Here is a 22,659-nt window from a genome sequence, read left to right on the forward strand (position 1 = left end):
TCCTGGGGACTAGGGTCGCAAGGGCCGCGACGCAGTAGAGTACTCTGCTAGGGAATGGGAGGAGTTGGACGGTCCCCCAAGCCCTCTCCTTCCCCCACCGCACCCCCTGGGGAGCAGATCTACCTCCCCCTCTCCTTCGTAATCGGCTCAGCCTGGTCCCACTGACCTCCACCTCCCCCCACAGCTGAGTCTCTTGGCACCTGGGTGTGTGTGGGTGGGGAGGGGAATCCAATCTCCCTTCCCCTCCATCTGGCCGGGTGGACAAAGGGCAGGGGGACCATCTGGTCCCGCCAGGGTGGGGGAGGGGCCCACAGTGGCTGTCCCCAGGGACGGGGGAGGGGCGGCGCTCTGGAGACAGCGAAAGCCTGCGGGGTCTAATTGCATCACTTTATTTCACCGACCTCCACTCTCCACTCTCCGTCTCCCCAACCCCCAAACCTCAGAGCAGGAAACAAGCTTGGCTGAGCAGATGCAGGCCTAATAACCTGGGGAGGTGTGGAGCACCCAGAGAGGAGGGGAGGGCAGGGAGATCTGAGGGTCGAAAAGATGTCACCTTTTGGGGGGCAGTTCTGGTCGGGGGGCCTGCTGCAACCTGTGGGTGAATGAAGTTCAGGGCTGGCTACCCCTAAGCTTGGCAGAGGGCCTCCTGCTAGGACTGGCCTATTGGGTCCCCACCTTCCTGAACAGTGGGTGCTGCATGGTTGGGAGGGGGCATGTGTGGAGGCACAAGAATGCATGTGTGTGAGTGCATGCAGGGCAAAGCTGCAGGTGACAATGTGCATGTCAGCCCAGAGTTGCCTGTACCTATGCAGTTGCTCCCAGGTGAAGGGTCATATTTGGGAATATAGATGGCTCTAAATGTGTAAGCATGCATGTGGTCATGGATGTATCTGGATGTATGTGTGGTCTAAGGCAGGGGTAGGGGATGTGAATGCCCCATAGGACAGCCAAAGAGAAGCTGGAGGCAGGATGGGGAGGCTGAACAGGGCAGAAAAAGGGGTGCAAGCAAACAGGAAAGCCTATAGGAGAAGCCCATCTAATGGATTACCCTCCACCAGATTATGTCTCTTGATTCCTGGGGCTTTTCTTCTTTATTTCACCTCCAAAGTCTGTCACTGCAAGAGAAAGAGGAAGAGGAAAAGATAGACCCCAAAGACAAGAAACCAGATAGAGACACACCTGTTGCATGTACATGATGCACAGGGACCCATGGCAGGAGGAAGGAGACAGAGCCCAAGGCAGACCAGCAGCCACCCCCATCAGCAGGGCTGGGTTTCATGCTAGCCCCTGCAGGAAATCCAGCAACCCTGTGTGCCACTCCCCAGGTTTGTCAAGGTAACAGGGGTGCCCTGCCCCCTCCATGACCAACACACGGTGGTTGGGCAGATGCTTCAGGTGCTCAAAGCTGGTCAGACCCATGGGGTCCTGGTCTCCATATACAATAAGTGTTGAGGTCTAGAGAAAGGAAAGGGAGACAGAGTAAACAGGGACCTGACACACCGGCCCCAGCCTCCTAGAAGTCAGCTCTAGCCCCACAATCACTTCAGTCTCTCCCTGGGGTCACCCCAAATAAGGGGGAGAGACAAGCTGGCCCAGTGGGTGGTAGAAGCCCCAGCTCCAGGCGGATAGAGGCATGGATGTTGTCTGCCCCAGCATACAGATTAACACAGGCCAAGGCACAGTAATCTGCTAAGTAAACCAAAAGGGTGGAGTTTGGTCATTTAGCTCCTCCCAGAAGACACCCCTTGGTTACCCTGCCCCCAGGTGAGGAAAGGCCCCAGGATGGACCCTTCCTTGCTCGTGGCAGGGGCATCTCAGCCTCCCACACAGGGGTACCTTCACACTGGCATAGTCGGCAGCACTGATTTTGTCAGTGCAGATAGGGGCCACTGGCACGTAGCCCCGGAGCTGGGAGCCGGGGGCCGTCAGGAAGGGCAGGGAGTACATGCCACTCAACGACGGGCTGATCACAACTGGGGGACCCAGGTCCAAGGCATCTACCACAGCTGCCAGGAAGCTGCTGGGGACCAGCTCTCCAATAGGGGCAGGGGCTGCTGCTTCCTTGGAGCGCCCCAGACCTGCAGGGATTCAGGTGTGAGAAAGACAAAGGCATGAATCGGGAAGTGGAAGAGACAGTCCCTTCCTCCAGGAAGTCCTCCTAGGTGGATCTTTCTGTGCCAGGTTCCTGCAGCACACAGCGTACCCAAGCTTATTCCTACAGCAGCCTAGATCTACCATTATCTGTGGCAAGCATGAGGCATTTCCCTCGATGTCTGTGCCCATCTCTCCCGGCAGTAGAGTGGTCCTGGAAAGGATCAGGCTCTGAAGTCCAACCCAGCTGGGTCCAAGTCTCAGTCTTCCACTTACTATCTATGTGACCTTGGGAAACCCTCCTCAACCCTCTCTCGGCTGCTCAGTTTCCCCGTGTGTTAAAGGAGATAACAAAAGTGTCGTTTCAGATTGTTGTGAAAATTAAGTGAGTTAACTGGTTAAGAGACACCCATCCCAAGGCTGGCAGAACGGACGGTGACTGAGGAGCTCGCTCTGCACATGGACCTCCCCTCCAATTAGTCGTACCTTTCCCACAAAGATTAGCTTAAGACCTTCACCTGGAAGATCAGCCCAACCCACTGTCTGAACCAATTCCATCTGGGCCTAGAGGCCCACACCTGGGCACTGAAAACATGGCAGCCATGCCTGTGAGGGGAACAGGTCAGCTATGCTGCCCCTTCACATGGCACCATGTCTAGGTTATGACTGCCAGTCTGGGGCTGTCCCTGCCTACTCCAGAACCCAGTTTAGGGCTTTGTACATGGCTTAGCCACCCTCCAGGGTCTGCCCCACCCCCAAATGTGTCAGAAGATTCAGTCTTACTAGGCAGGACTTCCAACAGACCCTATGGTTATGGCTCCATCAAAAGATTTTACTTCCAATTGGCTGAGCACCGATTACTGGGTGTCAGGTACTGGCCACTATTCACATAATCTCAGTCCATTCTCACTAGAGCCAACCCTCAAAATGAATGTATCTCCCGTTACAGATGAGGAAACAGAGGCTCAGAGATACTGAGACACTGCCCCAGGACAACACAGTTAGAAGGATCTGGACAGTGTCCAGATCACATCCGGATGGAGACTAGAGACAGTGGAAGGCCCCACAGTGTGCACCGTGCCCTGTGGAGCTTGGGGCCCAGCCTGGCCAGGTCCTCCCAAGTCCCCCAGCCCCCAGTGAGGCCCCCACAACCCCTGTCCAGGAGCCCACCCCAGAAATACCTGGCAGGTCGATGGCCACAGCCCGGTAGCCAGCCTGAGCCAGACTGTGCAGCGTGCCCAGGTTCTGCCAGGTCTCAGAGGAGAAGCGGATACCATGCAACAGCAGAACTGAGAAGCAGGCAGCCTGTCCACCGCCTGGCCGAGCCTCTCGGAAGAAGAGGCTCTGGCCCTGCACCTGGATGGTGCCCTCGTGCTGCTCCACACCCGCCATACTGGCTGCTGCACTGGTGAAGCACCTATGGTTCAAGGCCAGACTGATGAGCCACAAAACACCCTGCCCAGGCTACCACAGAGAGAGAAGGGGTCCCTCAAGAAGCAGCAAGAAGGCCTCCAGGAAGCTACCAGAACTCTAGGAACATGCTTTGGGGGGGGGAGGAAGACACAGTGTTTTTATGCCTCTCCCACTCAATTGTGTGGTCCTGGGCCTCAATTTCCTCTTCTGAAATAAGGAACAATAAAGCCTACCTCAAGAATTAATGGGTTAAGAAAAAAAAAAAAGAATTGACAGATGAGGGTGCCTGCCCTTAGAATGCAATACATGGGGCTCCCATTACGATTATTGTCCTCACTGTTATTATACTTTTCTACAAATAGGGATAATACAATTGTGTTCGGCTCATAGGTAGTTGATGAGATTAAATGAGCTCAGGCATGTAAAACGCTGGACATCGTTCCTAACACATAGGGAGCATAGTAAGTGCTCAATCAACAGTAAGGTGATGTTTTGCTTATCGACCTCTTCCTCTTCAAGGCACTGTTACAAGCTGTAGGTTGGCACCACAGGCCAGAGGGGGTCGGGGATGGAGTTAAAAACCCATTTTCCGGAGGCGGAAGCTGGAGCAGAGCCGGGAAAGGCATTGGAGTTCCGGCCTGCAAGGGATGCGGAGTGCCCAGCGCGCTTCCCGCTGGGGGCCAACGCTCTGACGCCGTGGTCAGGGGGCACGGTCAACGGCGCTGCAGCGGCTCTCTCTGTCCCCTCCGCGGACCTCGGTTCTGGCTCGCAGGGCCCGGTAAGGCGCACGCGGAAGGGTGGGGGCACACCCGAGGAGGGAACCTGGGGAGCCGAGAAGGGGAAGGGGAAGAACTTGGGGTAGTAGGGGTGGGCCCTCACTGGATAGCGGAAGAGAGGGTCGGGGGTGCAGGGCCGGTACCTGAGGAGCTGCGTAGGCTCGCGCAGACAAGAAGCAGGCGAGTGCTGGCTGCGACTGAGGCCCGGGGCAGGGAAACCGGGAATTGGCCTGGCCGAGGGCGGGGACCAGGCCGTGCTACGGGGCGCCCTCTTGTGGCCACAAGACGTCGCAGGCCTGTCGGTGCCGTTAGACCTATCTTTCTTGTCGCAGCGGCCTCAGTTTCCCAGAGCCCCTCGGGCCCCTTGTGTTCCAAGTACCGGGCTAGGTGCGGCTCCCAGAAACCTGCCCCAGATGCACATGGTGCGGCTTGAGGTTCATGGAGTCTCATCCCTGCTGCTCCTCCCCGCCTTGTCCCCAACCCACTCATCCCTGGGGCCTTGACTGCCCCCGGCCCAGAGTTGTGCGCCTGACATGCAGCGAAACCCAACAGCTTTGAACGCGAGGTACTGACAAAGTCCAGCCAGGTGGCGTTGGTCGTTTACCTATCGTCGCTGAGCCTCCTGGCCTGTAGAATGGGTGTGGTGTTGCCTTTTTAGCAGGGTGTCGATAACAGAGTGAGTCCTGCATGCTCAGCACAGCTTCCCCGTGCCAGGCCTGGCCGCCAAGCCTGGGACCTGTCCTGAGCCCGGGGCAGACCACACGTTGGTCACACATTGCCCACCAGGATGGGTGCTATAAAGAGCCGTGAAGGAGCGAGAGGCTGCCCTGGGCTGTGACCAAGTGCGTGCGCATGTGTATTCGTAGGGGTTGGGGAAGCAGTTGGGCTGAGACCTGGAGCTACCAAGTAACAACAATATCTGACATTTACCAGGCAAGGGACTCCTCGCCAGACACTGAGCTAAGGCCTGACCGGTCCTTTGTGGTCCTTAAGACAACCCTTATCCTTAACCCCGTTGTGCAGACCAGGGACTGACCCACGATAGAGATGGTCTGGTGGAAGAAGCCGGTGGCTCTCCCCTGGCCCTCGGGATGGAAGCAATCCGGAAAATCTGGACGGGGGACGAGGCCTGTGTGCTTTCAGGCGCCGCCTGGACTCCCCCCCATCTGGGTTGGGAGGCGGGGGTGGGGGAGGAGGCGGGGGTGGGGGGAGGTGCTGCGACTGCGGACTGCGCAAGCGCGCCTCCTTGGCCACGCTTTCCGCCACACCAGTGCCCGCAGCAGCCTGCGGAGCCGCCGAGGCAGCGCAATGGTTGCGGCGCTGTTTGGCTGCTGGTTCCGCGTGGGCGGGGCCCGCTCTGGGGTGTCCGGCCCGGTCATCCCGGTCGGTCGGGTGAGTGTCCCCGGGGAGTGAAGCCAGCAGGGTGCCCGGGGCGGGCCATCCTGGCTCCGCCCCTTGCCCCCAGAGTCCTCGGGCAGAGTCCTGCGGGAGTGGCAGGCGCTGGGGCAGTGAGTGTGTGTGTTGGTGTGTTGTGTGTGCACGCACGCGCTTGTGTGCGTGTGTTCTTAGTGGTCTGAATGTACGTGTGTGTCGATGTGTGTGTCTGTTTCTACATGCATACATAGCGGAGGGTTGGGGATCGGTCTGTCCGCTTGTGTTTGTGTATGTCAACTGTGTGCATTTCTGCGTACATGTGATGTTGAGGGTGTGTATCTCCCTGTGAGTGTATTTCTGAGGGTATGTCTGTCTGTCATGTGCACGTGTGTTTCTTGTATGCATGTGTAGTTTTAGGATTGTGTGAATGACTGTGTGCTGGAAATGTGAGGGTCTGCATGGTTTTGAAAGCGTGTGTCAGTATGTCCACCTGCCTTCCTGATGGCTGACTGTATGCCTGATTTTGAGGGTATGTATTTCAAGGGATCAATTGTTCACAGGCCAGGCATGTCTGCCTGTACGTGCGGGGAATAGTTTGTGCAAAAGAAAAGCATGTGGGAGCAGGACTCGATGTTTGTGCGCACATGTGTACACCTGTGTGTCATTGTTGACACGTATGTCAAGGACCTAACTTGAGTAAAGCTTCCTCGTCCCCACACAGTATCTGTAGTTGCCTGCAGCCAGTTGCTTGCTAGCTGTCCACTATCATGGTCTAGTGCACTAGCTGCCTGGGTTGCCAAGGCAACGGCCAAAGTCCTGACTCTCCCTACCCCCAAAGGGTAAGGTGCTGGGCGCCTGCAGGGAAAGGTACAGCACAGATTCTCCCACTGGTGGGAACATAGGCTAATGCCAAGTGGGAGGTTGCTCTTCGTGGTCAGAAGGAAGAGAGGAGCGCCATTTTCCTCTCCTCAGCTCCTGGCTCTCCATCAGCACCAGAGGGGCTGCCACTGCCCACCCACCACGGGACTGGGAGCCTGGAGGTGGGGGCTTGGGAAATATCCCCAAAGCTCCCAGGAGAGGAGGGTGGGGCTCAAGATGGGTTTCCAGCTCCTAGCGAGGGCCAGCACCCAGTTGGCACTCAATAAAGATGTGTTCGCTGCAATCGGAATAAGGCAGGTGTACTCATCCTAGGCCCAAGAAATGATGACAGGACATCCCTGGATCAGGTCCACTGTCTTATTGACATATCACAGGAAATTTGAAAGGGCTGATGCAAGGTTATCCTTTCCCCCCATTTTACTGACAAACCGAAGACACACAGCCAGGAAGTGGCAAACAGAATCTTGAAGCCAGGGCTAACTGTTCTGTCTGGGTCCTGGGTCCTGGAGTCTGTGCTCTGGATAGTCAGAGGACTCAGACTGAGGTCATGAAGCTGGGGTCGGGGAAGCATTCATCTCTCCAACCTCCATGCCGCCTTTTCCATTTCTAGGTGTACTATGCTCCTCCCTTGCCCCATACCCCTCATGCCTCAGCATTTCCCCCATCCCAGATATTCTCCAGGAGCCCTCCTCCCACTTAATATCAGCTGAGGTAGAGTGTTAAATATTCCCATCAACTGTAAAAAAACACATTCTGATTTAAGCACTATTCTATGCAATGTGATTAAAAAGGAAAAAAAAGGACCATTTCAAACATGCTGTCAGTGGGATGTAGCTTTACACATAGTCCTTCACTTTTGATGACTCTCACTCCTCTGTCCACCAGCAAGGCTCCAGTTCATCCCTCACTTCTCAGCCCTATGGTTTCTTCCTTGGCAAACGGAGTGTGGCTTGGTGGTTAGCAGCCCAGCCCCGGATTCAAATCTCAGCTCCCCTACTTGCTACTCTGCATTTTGGGCAAGAGAATTTACCTCTCTGGGCCTGTTTCCTCATCTGCAAGAGAACCATAATCATATCTGCTCCCCAGTGTTCGTTCTTGTGTGGATTCATGAGCCCTTGCATGCGAAGGGCCAAACACAGGATCTGGCTGTCATCAGCACCCGATGAATGGAAGTGGTTTCAGCTGGCACAGTGGTGATGGTCACTGAGCATGCTGTGTATCGAGACATCTCAGATGCCCCTTCTCACACTGCAGGGTATCTGAGCCCTTGCGCCAGCATGTGGAGGAGTTGAGTATGAACGTCAGATCCCTGCCCAGAGCAGGAGAAAGGGCAAGGGCTGAGCTCTTCCTCTGCTGGGGGCTTCCGGGTGGGGTTTGGGGATGGGGTCCCCGGGGCCTGGTGGAGGTGCAGCGCCAGCCTCTTCTTCCTCTCCTCTCCTCCAGACTGTGGTACAGACCTCCATGAGCCGGTCCCAGGTAGCCCTGCTGGGCCTGGGCCTGCTGCTCATGCTGCTACTGTACGTGGGGCTGCCAGGCCCCCCTGAGCAGACCTCCTGGCTCTGGGGAGGCCCCAATGTCACAATCCTGGCTGGTCTCACCCCTGGCAACTCCCCCATCTTTTACCGCGAGGTGCTCCCACTCCACCGGGCACGCAGGTGGGTGCTGACCCCAGGGTACAGTGGAAGGACTAGGTCCAAGGGGAGTCCTGTGTGGGACCCCAGCTCAACTCAGGGTGCTCAGGGCCTGGGAGGGCAGTGGGAGAAGCCTAAAAGAAAGAATGGCGGGCCACTCTCAGACCCCCCAGGACACACACTCCCCTGTGTGCCCACAGGGTGGAGGTGGTGCTGCTCCATGGAAAGGCCTTTAACTCCCACACGTGGGAGCAGCTGGGCACACTGCAGCTGCTGGCGCAGAGGGGCTACCGGGCCGTGGCCCTTGACCTCCCAGGTGAGAGCCACCACTCCGGGGTCTAGGGAAGCGACAACATCCAGCAGGTACAAGGGGGCAGTTTCCCAGAGTGGGGAGTCGGAGGGGTAGAAAAGCCTTACGGTATGGCTGGGGGGGGGAGGGGTTGGCATTTGGATCCCAGTGTCTGGACAAACGGTGGCAGGTCGCAAGACAAGATGGCCATACTAAAGTGCCTGTGTTTTTATTCTCTACCTTGAAAACTAGAATGTGGATTGTTGCATGTCACAGAGCAAATAGAAACATGACTCACTTTACAAGCCATCGCATGGAGAGACCTCACTGTACTTTTATGACAAACTAGGTAGCTTTTTGGTTTTTTTAGTTACGCAAATGGTTTGTGCTATTATTCTTGTCTTTAAAAAATCCAACAAGAGTGATGCCCTCAGAGACCCATGCCACATTTCTCTCCCAGCAGTTTGGGGGTTCCTGACTCCCTTTGGGCGTTTCCATATATAGAAAAATGTGGTGCTGCAGGATTGTGTGGTGAGGTTAGGAACGTGACTGGTGTCCCGTCTGCTTAGCAAATCTATCCGCAGTTTGGTTTTCTCCTCCTGTACCATGTCTCATAGGTCATGCCAGTCATCTGTATGTGTACTATGTGCCATTGGAGGCATGGACACATTTTATCTGCCCATTCCTCTACTGGTGGATATGTAGGTTGATTTAGAGTTTTCAGTGTAAATTGAAATGCTTGAGAAATGAAGCTGAAGCAACTTTGGACATGTCTCTGAGCACAAAGGCAATAATTTCTGTAGGGTAGCTACCAAGGACATTGATGGGTCAAAAGATACACATTTAAAAAATTTTTGACAAATACTACCTTACCCTCCAAAAATGCTATATGGATTTATCCTCCCATCCATCATTTATGAATGTGCCCATTTCTCCTCATCTTTCCCAACACTGCGTATTATCAATCTTCTTGGTTTTGCCAATGTAATGAATTAAAAATGCTTTTCTAGCAGACCTATCACATTATAAAAAGTAGCTTCTGGGAAGTTTGGGCTAGCATTGCCACGTGCCACTGCTCTTTCCCCCACTGTGGTGGGCAGGAAGTCCTGAGTTCCTTTCCAGCCTCCCTCAGCTGGTGCCTCCTGCTGTTCCCAGGTTTTGGGAACTCAGCACCTTCCAAGGAGGCAAGCACAGAGGCAGGGCGGGCAGAGCTGCTGGAGCGAGTGCTTCGAGACCTGGAGGTGCGGAATGCCGTGTTGGTGAGCCCCTCTCTGAGTGGCCGTTATGCCCTGCCCTTTTTGATCCAAGGCCACCACCAGCTGCGTGGATTCGTGCCCATCGCACCCGCCTCCACCCAGAACTACACCCAGGAACAATTCTGGGCTGTGAAGGTACTAGGAGGAGGGTTTCCAAAGGTCCTGGCTTGCTATCCCTGGCTTGAGTCATGGCAGGAAAGGACTCAGGTCTCACTTGGAGGACACACGGCCTCATCTGGATAGAAAGAGATGGGGTGTTTGGGAAAGATTTCCTAAGGAGGTGGCTAGAGGGTGAGTTCCCATCAGGCTCCAGGATCACAAGCCCTTGCCTTGCCCTGCAGACCCCGACTCTCATCCTGTATGGGGAGCTGGACCGCATCCTGGCTCGGGAGTCACTGCGGCAGCTCCGTCACCTGCCCAACCACTCCGTGGTGAAGCTGCGTGATGCAGGCCACGCCTGCTACCTCCACAAGCCTCAAGACTTCCACCTTGTCCTCCTTGCCTTCCTTGACCACCTGCCTTGAGGTCACCCACTGGCCAGGCCCGAGGCCTGGCCTGAGCTTGGAGAGTCTGGACCAGCACCTCACCAGGGAGGCAGCCCCTGGGATTGGAGGGTGGAGGTCAGAGGACCAGACCCAGTCAGGACCTCTCATTTCATCTCACAGGCACAATAAAAAAGAGCATTTTTGTCATGCCTGGGGAGTGACAGGTCCTGTTTCCTGGTATTACAGCAGGTGGGGTGGGACTGGGAGGCAAGTCTGGAACTGCTTTGGGGCTGGGAGCTGGAGGGAGGTTTCAGCAGCCTGGGAAGACTAAGAACATGGGCTACTTCCTAGCTGGCTGCCCTTACTACTCTGTGACTCAATTTCCTCATCTGTAAAATGGGCATGATGTTAATACCTAACTCAAAATTTGGTTTTAGGATTGAATCAGTCTGGGTAAGTGAGGTACTTGGCCACACGGAGCTGGAGGGGGTCAGGGCGAGGGGGTATTACTACTGCTGCGTGCCCACTGGGATTGGTGGGAAATCCAGGATCTGGCAGTTGAACGGAGTGAGTCAGGAATGCAGGACCTATGGCCCAACGGAGCAGGATGTGTAGGGCTGGAGGTGGGGAATGTGGTTTAACAATTAACATAGCATTGGTCGTGAACTATCAAGACTGCTTGCTCCTGGGTATGTAAGCAGACCTGACTTAAACCCTGGGAGCGTTGGGATGGACCCCTACCCTACCCTCCTGGCCTGCCTCCTCTGAGCCAGGAGGCTGAAGTCTTCAACCCTGCCCCTCCCCAAGCTGACTCAGAACTGCCTAAGGGTACAAAGGGCAACTGGGGGCACAAGTGGGCAGCTACAACTGTGTGCAGTCTGGGGGTGGCCAGTACGACACCTGTGCCTCTTTATCCTCCCTCTCCGGTGGCTGCAGAAGAGCCAGGAAGCCTGGCACAGGGTCAGCCAACAGTATGTCACATGTATGCTTTTGTGCAGTTTCCCCACCTCTCCCGCTGTCACGCAGCCTCAGTTTCATCCTCCCACCATGACATTCTCTGTCACACAGATGCTACCACACCCAACCACCACCTCACACTCGTATTGTCACACACACGGTCACACACACTGATGCACACTGTTAGATTTGCCCACACAGCTGCACATTCGCACGATCTCACAGGCAGTCACATATGTGCCCCTCTGTCCATTTATCCTTTCCTGGCACTTTGTCCAGGCATAGGCTCAGTGCCCTACCAGGTACACGGATCTGCGGGTACACGGACCGGCCTCCTGGAGCTTACACAGTATGAAAAAACAAATATTGACCAATAACCTCTCCACATAGGGGGCTGAGGCAGTCAGGGAAGCCCTCCCTGAGGAGCTGAGACACGGAATGGGGGAGAAGTCGGAGACGCATGGGAGGGGGTCGGGGAGCAGGCAGGGGCCAGCTCTGGCAGGACTTTGCAGCTCTGTACCCCAAGAGTAAGGGGCGCTGGAGGGGCAGACACTTCGTGCGTCAGTGTCTACCCGCCTCTCTTCTGTCCCCATGTGGAAGTTGTGGGAGATAGAGCCCTCTGGAGGCGGGACCATCCGGAGCTCGCTTCTAGGCCCGGGGGCGGGGCCTGGCGGGGTGGGGCCTGTGGGGGCGGGGGCGGGGCCAGCGGGGGCCAGCAGTCAGCCGCGGGGCGTAGCAGGTGGCGGCGGAGGCTGCCCCCGAGAGGGATCCGGTAATCGGAGCGGAGGCTGGAACCAGGGGCGGGCGGAGACTCCCGCGCCGACGCGGCCCTAGAGACTGGGGCGGCCCTTACTCGCAGTCTTCGGCCCCGCCCCGCGACCCGGTCCGGGCACGTGGTAGGCAGACCCGGGCGGTTCTGAGCCCGCGACCTCGCAGGACCCTGAGCCCTGGGCACAGTCCGGAGCGGGCGCTGAGAGGCAACCGCGGGCCCAAGACCGGCAGAGAGCGAGGTGGGGGGCCCCGGAGAGGAGTAGAGCGATCTGGGGTTCCATGGGATAAAATCCGGGCAATTGGGAGAATGATTTGGGAAGGGCTGGGGGAGTCAATGCCTGGGATCAAACCTGGCTCAGCTATTCTCTAGCTGTCCCCGAACCTCTCAGCCTCAGCTTTCTCCTCTGTAAAGTGGACATTCAGAGGCACAATTTCATGGGGCTTTTTGGCGGATTCAAATGGGCATGTGTCGAAAGCGGCCAGCACGGCTCCTGAAACAGAATGGGGGCTCCAAAACGGGGTGTGTTCTCCCTGTGGGACGTTGGAGGAACCGCCCTGGGGAGGGCCTGTGTGCAGATGGAGTCCACTGGGCCCCAGACGGGAGGGGTAGGTAGCCACTCGCTTTGCCCCCAGCTCACCCCGCGCAGCGCCATGGCCAGCGAGGGTCTCGAGGGCGAGCACCCGTCCGTGACACTCTTCCGTCAGTACCTGCGCATCCGCACCGTCCAGCCGGAACCCGACTACGGTGAGAACGCGGTGGTTCCAGGGCCTGCGGTGGGGCCCCAGGGCGGGGACTGTGCTCTATACCAGACTCCAACCCCTGTCACCCAGCTGAGCCCCACTCTGCTGCCCCAAATGGCGCCTCAACGCCTCTAGCCATTCCCCAGACCAACAGACTGCTCAGCCGCCCCCTTCAGACTGTGCTGCACCAGAAGTTACTCCTGGTGGCTAGTTAAGGAACAACTTCACCTCACTGCCCAGTGTTTGAGGTCGGGGAGGGGAGACCAGACAGCCACAAGGAAAGACGCTCCAGAAGCCTACTGGGGCAGGACAAAGGCCACAGCCCTTAGGGAATCAAGCTTGGTGGCTGGAAATTGTGGACGTGGGTCCAAACCCCTGCCCTGTATTTACCAGCTGAGAGACATTAGGTGAATCTCATGTCTCTGTACCACAGTTTTCCTATTTCTAAGGAAGATAGCAATCACTCCTGTTTCTAACTGTGGACTTCCCACTTGACCTTCCACAAAGGGTCCCTGACTGGCCAAAAATATCTTCTTCCTTGGAGACAGAAATGCAGGTGTCCCTGAGGGATGTGGAATTGCACTGAGGAGGCAGCAGCCCATTTCGAATGGGCTCCCCTCTCTGAATGCACCCCAGCTTTGCCTGGATCGGTGGGAAGTGTAGGTAGGCAGAAGCAACCCCAAGATTCTCTGTGTCCCCAGAGGCTGCCGTGGCCTTCCTTGAGAAGAGAGCCCACCAGCTGGGCCTGAGCTGTCAGAAAGTAGAGGTGAGCTTGGGGCCCTGCATGGGGAGGGGATCTGGCCCTGGGGCATCTCCTCACCTCCTGGTCCTCTCCAGGTGGCACCAGGCCGTGTGGTGACCGTGCTGACGTGGCCAGGCACCAACCCCAGACTCTCCTCCCTTTTACTCAACTCCCACACGGATGTGGTGCCTGTCTTCAAGGTGTGTGTGGGGACGGAGGGAGTGGTGTAGGCTTTGAGGCACGTGAAGATGATGTAGACCTTCTCTTGGACCCCAGGGATCCTACTGGGCTGGTCCTAAAACTGACTCCTGATCTCATAGGGCGTTACTCTGTTCAAGCAGCTTTTGTCCAGTGGTCCATTCTGTGCCCACAGTGGGGGTGGGGGTGATGGTGGGAACAGAGTTGAGGGATGGCAATCAGCTTCCCTCTTCAGCCCTCTTCTATCCCCTTCACCACCCCACTTGACACCCCAACTCTACTATGGGCTTCCAGGACAGGGCCACAGTTGAGCAGAATAGATTAAATTTGGGGCTTGGGTCCTTCTTCTCATCTCCACCCCAGGAACACTGGAGTCATGACCCCTTTGAGGCCTTCAAGGATGCCGAGGGCTACATCTATGCCAGGGGCACCCAGGACATGAAGTGTGTCAGCATCCAGTGAGTGTCCTCCATTCCCTGTCCCCTCCAATGTCACTGGCCCATTGAATTGACACAGGACCTGGGGTGTGATTGGAGAAACTCAGGGCCAAGGAACATCTTGACCCCTTACCTTGGACAGGAATTACCACCATTACATGGATAGGGAGACTGAGGGACAGAGATTTCCCAGAGTCCCCCTACCAGATTGTGGCAGAGTAGGGCCCAGGGCCCAGGGCTCCAGCCTGCTGACCCAAGCATCTGGTGGCTCCCTCAACACCTGGCTTACCTCCTGTCATTGCCCCTCAGGTACCTGGAGGCTGTGAGGAGGCTGAAGGCTGAGGGCCACCATTTCCCCAGAACCATCCACATGACCTTTGTGCCAGGTAGGAGTGGCTTGGGGAGGGACACTTTCAAGGGAGGAGGATGTGTTGGTGAGGGTGGCTCCCTCATCTCATGTCCTTGTTGCTTTTGCAGATGAGGAGGTTGGGGGTCACCAAGGCATGGAGCTGTTTGTGCAGCGGCCCGAGTTCCAGGCTCTTAGGGCTGGCTTTGCCCTCGATGAGGGTGAGCAGGGTGGCAGGCCCCTGAGCGGCCAGTAGGGGATAGGGAATCTGCTAGTGGGGGCTGGGCCACTCCACCCTCTGAATCCCCTTTTCCTCCCCAGGCCTGGCCAACCCCGCCGATGCCTTCACTGTCTTTTATAGTGAGCGGAGCCCCTGGTGTGAGTATGGGCTCGGCAGGAGGGTGTCACTGTGCAGATGGGGTGCTGGGCCAGAGGGGCAGGGGCCTGCCCAGGGTCATGCAGCAGGTTTGGACCTGAGTAGGCCTTGAACCCAGAGCCTCTGCCTCCCAGACCCTTCCTACCTGGGCTTCTCCTTCCTGAGCTTCTTAGGGTAACCCCCTGCCATGAGCAGAAGCCAGCTCTACACTGTGCATTCTGTGGGGGACAGCCCTGCCAGAGGAGCTTGGAATGAGGGGAAGACCTGGGTCCACCCCAGGGCTGATACTTTTTCAGCCCTACCCATGCTTAAGACACCCACTTCTCACTCATTTTTCCCAGGGGTGCGGGTCACAAGCATCGGGAAGCCGGGTCACAGTTCACGCTTCATTGAGGACACAGCAGCAGAGAAGCTGGTGCGTGGCACACAGGGAGGGAGTTTGGGAATTCCCAAGGCTCTATCCCAGGGCCACTCTCACATCCGATCTCACACTCTCCTAGCACAAGGTCGTGAGCTCAATCCTGGCTTTCCGGGAGAAGGAGAGGCAGAGGTAAGGCAGCCTGGGAAAGAGGGTGGGGGTCTGAGCATCTGTGCAGGAGAGAAAGGAGGTTCCCCCTGCTGCCCCTGCCCTGTCTCCCACCGCAGGCTGCAGTCAAACCCCCACCTGAAGGAGGGGGCTGTGACTTCTGTGAACCTGACTAAGCTAGAGGGCGGCGTGGCCTGCAATGTGGTACCTGCTACTATGAGCGCCGGTTTTGACTTCCGTGTGGCACCGGATGTAGACCTGAAGGTGCCACCTCTGCCTGGGTTTGGAGGAGGGAGCCAGGTCCTCAAACCTATCTTGGAGGCTCAGGGAGAGCCCGAGAGGTCAGCTCATCTCCCTTCTCATAGGCTTTCGAGGAGCAGCTGCAGGGCTGGTGCCAGGCAGCCGGCGAGGGAGTCACCTTCGAGTTTATTCAGGTATCGGCTGGGGACCCATGGTCGGGGAGCCGTGGGCACAGGGGAGACCGGGCTGGCTGAGTGTGGGTCACAGTGGGAGTGTGCGCTTGGTGTGCGTGCATATATCTAGACATTGCTTTAGCTATGAGAGACACGTTTTATTCACCAACAAGCATTAGTCATGGAGGCCACTGTTGGGTGCTGAGCATAGCATAGGAGTAAAATTAGGCACAGTTCATGGCCTTCTAGTCCTTACAGCACGAAAAAAGGAATAGACCTGAATTAGACATTTGTATAATATTACTTTTACATAAGTATGAACACATGTGGTTCAGGAAAGGGTGGGACCCCACACTCTGAGAACCCATAACGAGTATTCGGCCAGTCTGAGAGGTCTGGGAGAGCCAACCTGAGGAAGGGCCACTTGGCCTAGGATATGAAGGATGGACAGGAAGTAAGAAGATGGAGAGCAGGGCAAGGTCCCAGACCTGTGGCTGGACTGGCCAGCTGGGCATCTGAATAGGTGGATTGAGGCCAGGGTGGGGAGTGGGGGTTGGATGTGTGCCTGTGGCAGGCACAGCCCACCCTATGAAGAATAGGGCAAGATGTCCGGGCCCTGTCCTGATCTTGCCTTCCTTCCCCTCCCCCCAGAAGTGGACAGAGTCCCGAGTGACATCTACTAATGACTCAGATCCCTGGTGGGCAGCATTCAGTGGGGTCTTCAAGGACATGTGAGCATACTGGCCAGCCTTTCCCTTTCCTCTGTCCTTCCCCTACCTCCCTTCCACCTTCCTTGTCCCTTCAATCCTTCCCTTGCCCTCTCCCCTCACTGCCTCCCCATTCACCAGGCTCTTCCCTCGGCAGGAACCTCACTCTGGAGCCGGAGATCTTCCCAGCTGCCACCGATAGCCGTTATCTCCGTGCGGTGAGCCTCATGCAATGGATGAGCAGTGGGTGGGCCTGGATCCTGGCCTTCCTCCTAACAGCTTCTCCTTGCTCCCTGCAGGTGGGGGTCCCAGCTCTGGGCTTCTCACCCATGAACTGCACACCCGTGCTGCTGCATGACCACGATGAGCGTCTGCATGAGGCTGTGTTCCTCCGTGGGGTTGACATATACACACGGTTGCTGCCTGCTCTGGCCAGCGTGCCTGCCCTGCCCAGTGAGAGCTGAGTCCCAGGCTCCCCAGCCTCTACCCCGGGAGTGTCCATCCTGACCAGTGTTAAGTACCCCTCTGCCCCCCTGCCCCACAATAAAGTCTGTGTGCGGACAGGGGCCAGTTCTGAAGTACTAAGAGCAAGGATGTTCATGAAGCAGGGATTCTGTCATTTTCTTTGTGGACATGCTGTTATCATCCCCAGTTCACAGATGAGGAAACTGAGCCTGGCTCTGGATATGTCTCTAGCACCCTATGCTGCTCTTGTGCCCCTCGACACGGCATGCTCATTCAGTACCACCCAGCCCTGTCTGGCATCAAAGGACCATAATTCTTGTTCTCAATGGTCACTATACCTATATCTGACTTTTAAGGTCGGGGATACCATCCGCGTTGAGGGGGAAACTAAGACAAAGATCTCAGGGAAACATTCCTGGCTTTCTGGAAACACACTTGGGATCCTGAGATAGAACTAGAACTGGAGGCCAGGTGGGCCCTGCCAGATGTCGGGGCAGGCAGATAATGAGCAAGTCATGACTGCTCGCATTTGCCAGACCCTAGGGATGACAGGTGTGGCGCCTGCTCTGGTGTTGGGAGCTTGAGTCACAGAGGGGCAGGAGCCTTGGTAGACCTGGTTAGTTGACTTTAGGGTCCCCAGCACCCTGTGTAGGGAAGGATCAGTGTGCAGAGTGGCTCACGAATGGGGGCTTCAGTCTGTCAGCACTGCTAGGGCTCTAGGCAGTACCAAGAGTCACTGTGGCCCTGAGAGTTGAGCCTGTTCCTCTAGCTTATCCGATCTAGTCCTGTTCTGGCCTCCACAGGAACTGGGTGGGACAGGTATGGCTGGGCTTTTAAGTGCTGATAGTGGCCAGAGGGAAGTCCACAGCCTGGTTCTGTGGTCTGCAGGCTTAGTCCCCATGGTAGTAACCCCTGCACCTGGAGTTCTGACAAGGAGCCAGGACTTTGTTACCTTTGAACCCTCACAGCAGCCCCTGGATGCAGGTTTCACTGGAACCCCTTTAGAAGCTCTGCTAGAATACCCTGTCCAGGACTGCATAGCTTGCAGGTAATGGGAGTCCACAAAGAATTGAGACTCAAGAACTGGGGACCTGTGCTTCTACACAAGGGAGGCTCCATGCAAAAGCTGAGTGCAGCAAGCTGGTTGTGACATTCAGTAAGCCTAGTTGAAGCCCCTGACCTGGGGTCTGGCCTCCCCCTTCAGACTGCAGCAGGATGACTGGGCAAAGGAGTCTTTATGCCCCCTCTCTTGGGGATTAGAGCACAGGCCTTAGTGGAAGCCACATGACCTGGTAACCTCAGGCTGGGCCAAGCTACCTTCAGGACATAAAACCTGCTTTTGGTCCCTTTCAAGACCCCACCTTTCTGACACCCCCTGGTAATGGGGCAGTTGGCCATCCAGAGCATGCCAGGATGACAGTCATGAGCTAGCAGCCCAGCCTTGGCTGGCCAAGCAAACTTTCTGGGGTCCAGCATGGGCTGCCTGGGTCCCAATGCGACTTCCATCCCAGCCTAGCTCCATCATCTTGGAACAAATTTCCTTCCCTGTAAAACAAAAAGAATAGTAATACCTACCTCAGAAGGGAGACCATTTATCATGGGTTGTAGCTAGTACCCCAGAGTAAGGCAGTGAAATCCTTGAGACAAGTGCCCAAGGCTGGTTCACAAATTACATGATCACCATACTCAAATGTGAGTTTTGAGGACTGGGTGACCAGGAACAGTGATATGCTTGGCACCTTCTATAGGAAGCCCCCAGATACCAATGACCACTGTACCACTTGCTTCATTGACTCCTCTAAGGACGAAGACTTTGCAAATAAAGCAGCTGATCCAGGGTGCACAGCAGGGTCTGGCGCAGTTGCACTAGGAAGACAGTGCCACCACTGCCCTGCCTGCCAGGGCCCCCAGCGCTTGGGGGGGACCAGAACAACCAGAATAGTGGATGCTGGCCATGTACACTAGGAACAGCTTAAGTGTGGAATGGCTCAGGCCAGAGTGCAGAATTCAGCAGGGTCCTTTATCTCCTGGGTAAATTCAAAGATCAGGATGTTTGTGATTACTTTCCTCACCAGCCTGCCTAGTCCAGCAGGCTATGTGCTCCAGCCTCCCTAAGGCCCACCACCATTTCTTTTACCAGGTCCCCTTCCTACACTCCAGAACCCCATTTCCCCTGACTCCCACCCATACCCTACCACCGAGAGAAAGCAAAAAATGGAGGTACCAACCCCACTCCAACCCTAGTTCCAAGATCACAGACACAGGCCAACTGACAGATCCTGCCGCAGGTTTATTTGTACAAATAGCACAGGAGGACACCAGCCCCATGCAGACAGAAGCCCAGGGGTCACACCAGTCCTTCTACCCTCACACTGGCAGATGGAAGCCTCTACACTGGTGCCTTTGTGGGGGCCTGGGCACCTTTGGGAGCCTGAGCCTGAGCTGCAGCAGGAGCTGGAGCAGGAGTTGCAGCTGCAGCCTGGGCCTTGGTTTGAGCCTTGGCCTTGGCCTTTGGCCGGCAGAGCCTGAGACCCTTGGCAATGCGGGCACGAGCACGTTTCCCGAGCTTGGGGTGAGCGATGTAGGCAAGTCGATTGAGCTTGCGGCTGCCACCCTTTGGGATCTTGGGCTTGACCTCCTTGGGCTTGACAAGGGCCTTGATAGCCTCGGCACGTGCACTCATGGCCTTGGCGTTGTTGGCCTGCATCTTCTTCAGGCCCTTCTTGTTGTGCTTCTTGGCAAAGCGCATGTTCCTCAGGAACTTGGGGTCTACCTGGAAGGCAAAAAAAAGCAGACACTGTTAAGTGCAACACGTGGGCCCCAAGTCACCTGTTGTGGCCCTCTCCACAGCTGTACCCAGGAGATTGCTGGGCTCCAGCCAAGGCCTACTGGGGAGGTAGACAGTCAAACTTAAATGCTGAAATATACACCCCTCACAAATCACCTGAAGAGAAACACGTACTACAACCCCAGAAGCCAACACTCCACCCTAATGCTCCACACACACCACATTTTCCGGGCTACATGCCCAGAGCCCAATAGAGCTCAAATCAAGTGCAGAAGGAAAGAACAAATGAAGGCTGCCCCTTCTGCCAGGGTTGCAGGGCGTCAGCTCAGTTTTCCTGAAACCCCTCAGGGCCATCCCCACCTCTTTTAAGGAAAGTGTCAGTTAAACACCAAACCTGGTACAACAGATTCATGGCAAAGAAGGCTGAAAAAGAAATCAAGATGGGGAAACTGAAGCTGTGAAATTCAAAGATTCATTCCACAGATCAGAGACCAAGGGCACAGGGAAGAGACAGGACCCTGTTCTCTTGCTTAGACCCTGTAGCCTCAGCCTTCTCAGCCAATTCTTGGAACTCCTTGGCACAGGAAGGAAAGCTGACCCCCAAGCTCAGCACCGGGTCAGATCAAGGTCATGTGACTAGAAGAATGGAAGACTCTCACAAAGTGCGCAGTACACAAAGATAAAACCATTCCCTCCCTTCAAGTGCTCTGGATAAACAATGGGGATGGTCAAACTACCCTCAGGAGGCAGGTGACAGTTGACCAGGGAGTTACGACCTGGGCTGGGAAAAGCCAAGTAAAGGTTTCTTATGGGTTTGGCAGAACTTCAAGTCCAAGCAAAAGGTGGCTGGATAGAGAAACCGTGGACTTTGGTAGTCCAGGTAAGACAAGAGACAGTTCATAACGGTGCTCAGGCAGATGCTGAAGCCAGAAAAAGATACACGAAAGGCTCTCTGATGGTGCAACTGGGGCCAAACAGACACACTTGTATGTGATGCGGCACACACACTCACCCCCTTAAGAGATTCGTATCTTTGTGACCGGGGCTTCTTGATGCCATTTCTGTGCCATTTCCGTGCTGTGAGGAAGCAAAGGAATTAGACCAAATGAGATTTGCTCTAGTAAGACCACCCAACATCACAGCTGGCCAGCCTGGGAAAAACCATTACTTCCCAGAGTAGGCCTTCTTGAGATCTGGAATAACCCTTATCATTGAATGCAAAGCACGGTGGGTATCTCAAGCGGATGCCTGGCTTCTACAACTATAACCCAAAGGTAACAGTGACTGAAAACAAAATCAGCCCCAGGCCCACAGTAGAAATGTGCCCCCTTGCCCTGCCCCGCATCCCTAGTTCTTGTCAGGGTCTGAAGTGTGAGATAAGAGGTTAGGCCAGGGGAACTTACACTGGTTGTGCGTGGTGTGGTTCTTGGACTTGGCCATATCTGCACCTGGAAGAGGAGAGGGGCGGTCAGGCCCGGGGGCTCACAGGGCTGGGCCTATCACTGCCGCCCTGATGTGTAAGGACGTGGGCCAGAAGCCGGAATGAAGCTGCACACAGATGCCTGCCTTGCATCTGCGGCCTCCACCGGCCTCAACTTACTCAGCACGACCCGACGCCGGTCCCCGCCTCCCGAACTCGGGTAACAGTGCCCTGAAACCAACCCTCCCTCCCAAGGCTGCGCTCTACCCCAAATCCGAGTCCTCCCCCTCCCATCCACTCCTTGAGAACCCGCAAGCACCACGCGCGCTCCGCGCCCTCCGCTCCCCACAGTCACGCAGCCGGTCTCCCTGTCCTTCGCGGGGTTTGCGCCCGGCAGCAGGCTGGGAGCCGCGGATGGCTCCGGATACCGCGCGGCCAAAACTCACCAAAGCCCGAGGCTCCCGAAGCGCCTTGGACCGGAAGAGAAAGAGGAAGGCCGCTGTGCAGCACGGGAAATAGGGTCGTCCGGGCCGGAAGGTTCTTCCGGAAAAGCTTCCCCCAGCGCCGGGAAGAAAGGTTCCGAAGCCTGGGAGGGTACAAGCCAGATGGGAAGGCGGCGCTACGAGCCTCGCGCAGCTTCCTGCAGGTTTTACCCACGTTTATTCTTCCTGGACTAGGCTCTTGGGGCCCAGTTCTCATTAAAGGTCCCGAAGACGAAGGGAGACCCTGAGGAATACATGCTAGGAAAGGAGTGACAGACTTGTGTTCTTTAAAAGTACCTTGGCTGCTGTGCGGAGAATGGACTGTAGGGGGCAGAAGTGAAGCGGGGGAGGTGTGGGGCGGCTGGTGCCGTCTTCTCCGTGGTGCCACTGGAGAGTGGGGGAACCTGGAACCCAGCCAGGGCGGCCGGTATGGGGAAGAGTGGATCAGTAGACTGGATTTGGGATGCAGAAGATGAGGGAGGAGAGGGAGGCCAGGTGGCCCCTAAATTTTTGGCTTGAACGACTGGATGAATGCTGGTACTGTTCACAGAAGTGGGGAAGGTTGGGAGGGACAGGGCTTTTATTGCTTTGCTTTGAGGAGGCCAGTGATCCAGATGTTTCTGTTTGGATGCATTAAATGTGACACGCCTGTGGGACATCCAAAATGAGTCGGGCGTTTCCTCCTGACAACTTTTCCCTCTTCCCCTCTCCCCCTCCACAGTTCATCTCCACGCAGCAGTGGGACCGGAGGACACGGTTAAAGACACAAATCAGACCTTGTCATTGAAAGTCTTCAAAGGCCTCCTCTTGCATTTGGAAAGAAACTCTTTACTTCCCCTAACCCTGGCAGTCTTCTCCATATCATTCACTTCTCTCCAAACCCATGGGCTTTTTTCCTTTCCTGCCAAGTACAAATGCTTGTTCTGACTTCAAGGCCTTTGCACTTACTATCCTCTCTGACTGGACTACCTTCTCCCTGGACTATGCTCTTTGGATGGTGTGCTTTCTTGGAGAGGTCTCCCAAAGACTGCCCACCCTATCTAAAATAGATACACTCTACTCCATCTCCTCAGTTATTCTGTGTCCTCTCATTCTC

The 22,659-nt window shown here is 55.9% G+C and overlaps 4 protein-coding genes across 6 annotated transcripts; 2 read left to right on the forward strand and 2 right to left on the reverse strand.

The window, feature by feature from the left end:
* Window positions 1-368: 368 nt before the first annotated feature.
* ABHD14B (abhydrolase domain containing 14B) lies at window positions 369-4,504 on the reverse strand. Its single transcript, XM_047096559.1, has 4 exons — window positions 4,424-4,504; window positions 3,273-3,508; window positions 1,837-2,078; window positions 369-1,455 (listed from the first exon to the last, which is right to left on the reverse strand). Exons 2-4 carry the CDS (start codon window positions 3,481-3,483, stop codon window positions 1,276-1,278), a joined length of 633 nt encoding a protein of 210 aa, XP_046952515.1. The 5' UTR covers window positions 3,484-3,508; window positions 4,424-4,504; the 3' UTR covers window positions 369-1,275.
* Window positions 4,505-5,549: 1,045 nt separating this feature from the next.
* On the forward strand, window positions 5,550-10,403 carry ABHD14A (abhydrolase domain containing 14A). The gene is made up of 5 exons (XM_047096558.1): window positions 5,550-5,672; window positions 7,977-8,188; window positions 8,365-8,480; window positions 9,609-9,844; window positions 10,051-10,403. Exons 1-5 carry the CDS (start codon window positions 5,589-5,591, stop codon window positions 10,231-10,233), a joined length of 831 nt encoding a protein of 276 aa, XP_046952514.1. The 5' UTR covers window positions 5,550-5,588; the 3' UTR covers window positions 10,234-10,403.
* A 1,482-nt stretch (window positions 10,404-11,885) lies between these two features.
* ACY1 (aminoacylase 1) lies at window positions 11,886-17,067 on the forward strand. 3 transcript variants are annotated; one of them, XM_047096556.1, is made up of 15 exons: window positions 11,886-12,161; window positions 12,556-12,667; window positions 13,365-13,429; window positions 13,501-13,605; window positions 13,967-14,061; window positions 14,350-14,426; window positions 14,518-14,607; window positions 14,708-14,764; window positions 15,104-15,177; window positions 15,263-15,312; window positions 15,408-15,552; window positions 15,654-15,722; window positions 16,353-16,432; window positions 16,566-16,626; window positions 16,708-17,067. In XM_047096556.1, exons 2-15 carry the CDS (start codon window positions 12,574-12,576, stop codon window positions 16,870-16,872), a joined length of 1,227 nt encoding a protein of 408 aa, XP_046952512.1. In that variant the 5' UTR covers window positions 11,886-12,161; window positions 12,556-12,573; the 3' UTR covers window positions 16,873-17,067. The 3 variants fall into 3 exon arrangements, with proteins under 3 accessions (XP_046952512.1, XP_046952513.1, XP_046952511.1); XM_047096557.1 differs by having other exon boundaries at window positions 11,886-12,047; XM_047096555.1 differs by having other exon boundaries at window positions 11,886-12,667.
* A 2,076-nt stretch (window positions 17,068-19,143) lies between these two features.
* On the reverse strand, window positions 19,144-21,587 carry RPL29 (ribosomal protein L29). Its single transcript, XM_047095461.1, has 4 exons — window positions 21,528-21,587; window positions 21,065-21,109; window positions 20,674-20,738; window positions 19,144-19,646 (listed from the first exon to the last, which is right to left on the reverse strand). Exons 2-4 carry the CDS (start codon window positions 21,099-21,101, stop codon window positions 19,263-19,265), a joined length of 486 nt encoding a protein of 161 aa, XP_046951417.1. The 5' UTR covers window positions 21,102-21,109; window positions 21,528-21,587; the 3' UTR covers window positions 19,144-19,262.
* Window positions 21,588-22,659: the final 1,072 nt, after the last annotated feature.

The sequence above is a fragment of the Lynx rufus genome, unplaced genomic scaffold (genome assembly GCF_022079265.1).
Source record: "Lynx rufus isolate CCGP_SWC_20201006 ecotype Redwood Valley unplaced genomic scaffold, mLynRuf1.p SCAF_4, whole genome shotgun sequence".
Taxonomy (NCBI): domain Eukaryota; kingdom Metazoa; phylum Chordata; class Mammalia; order Carnivora; family Felidae; genus Lynx; species Lynx rufus.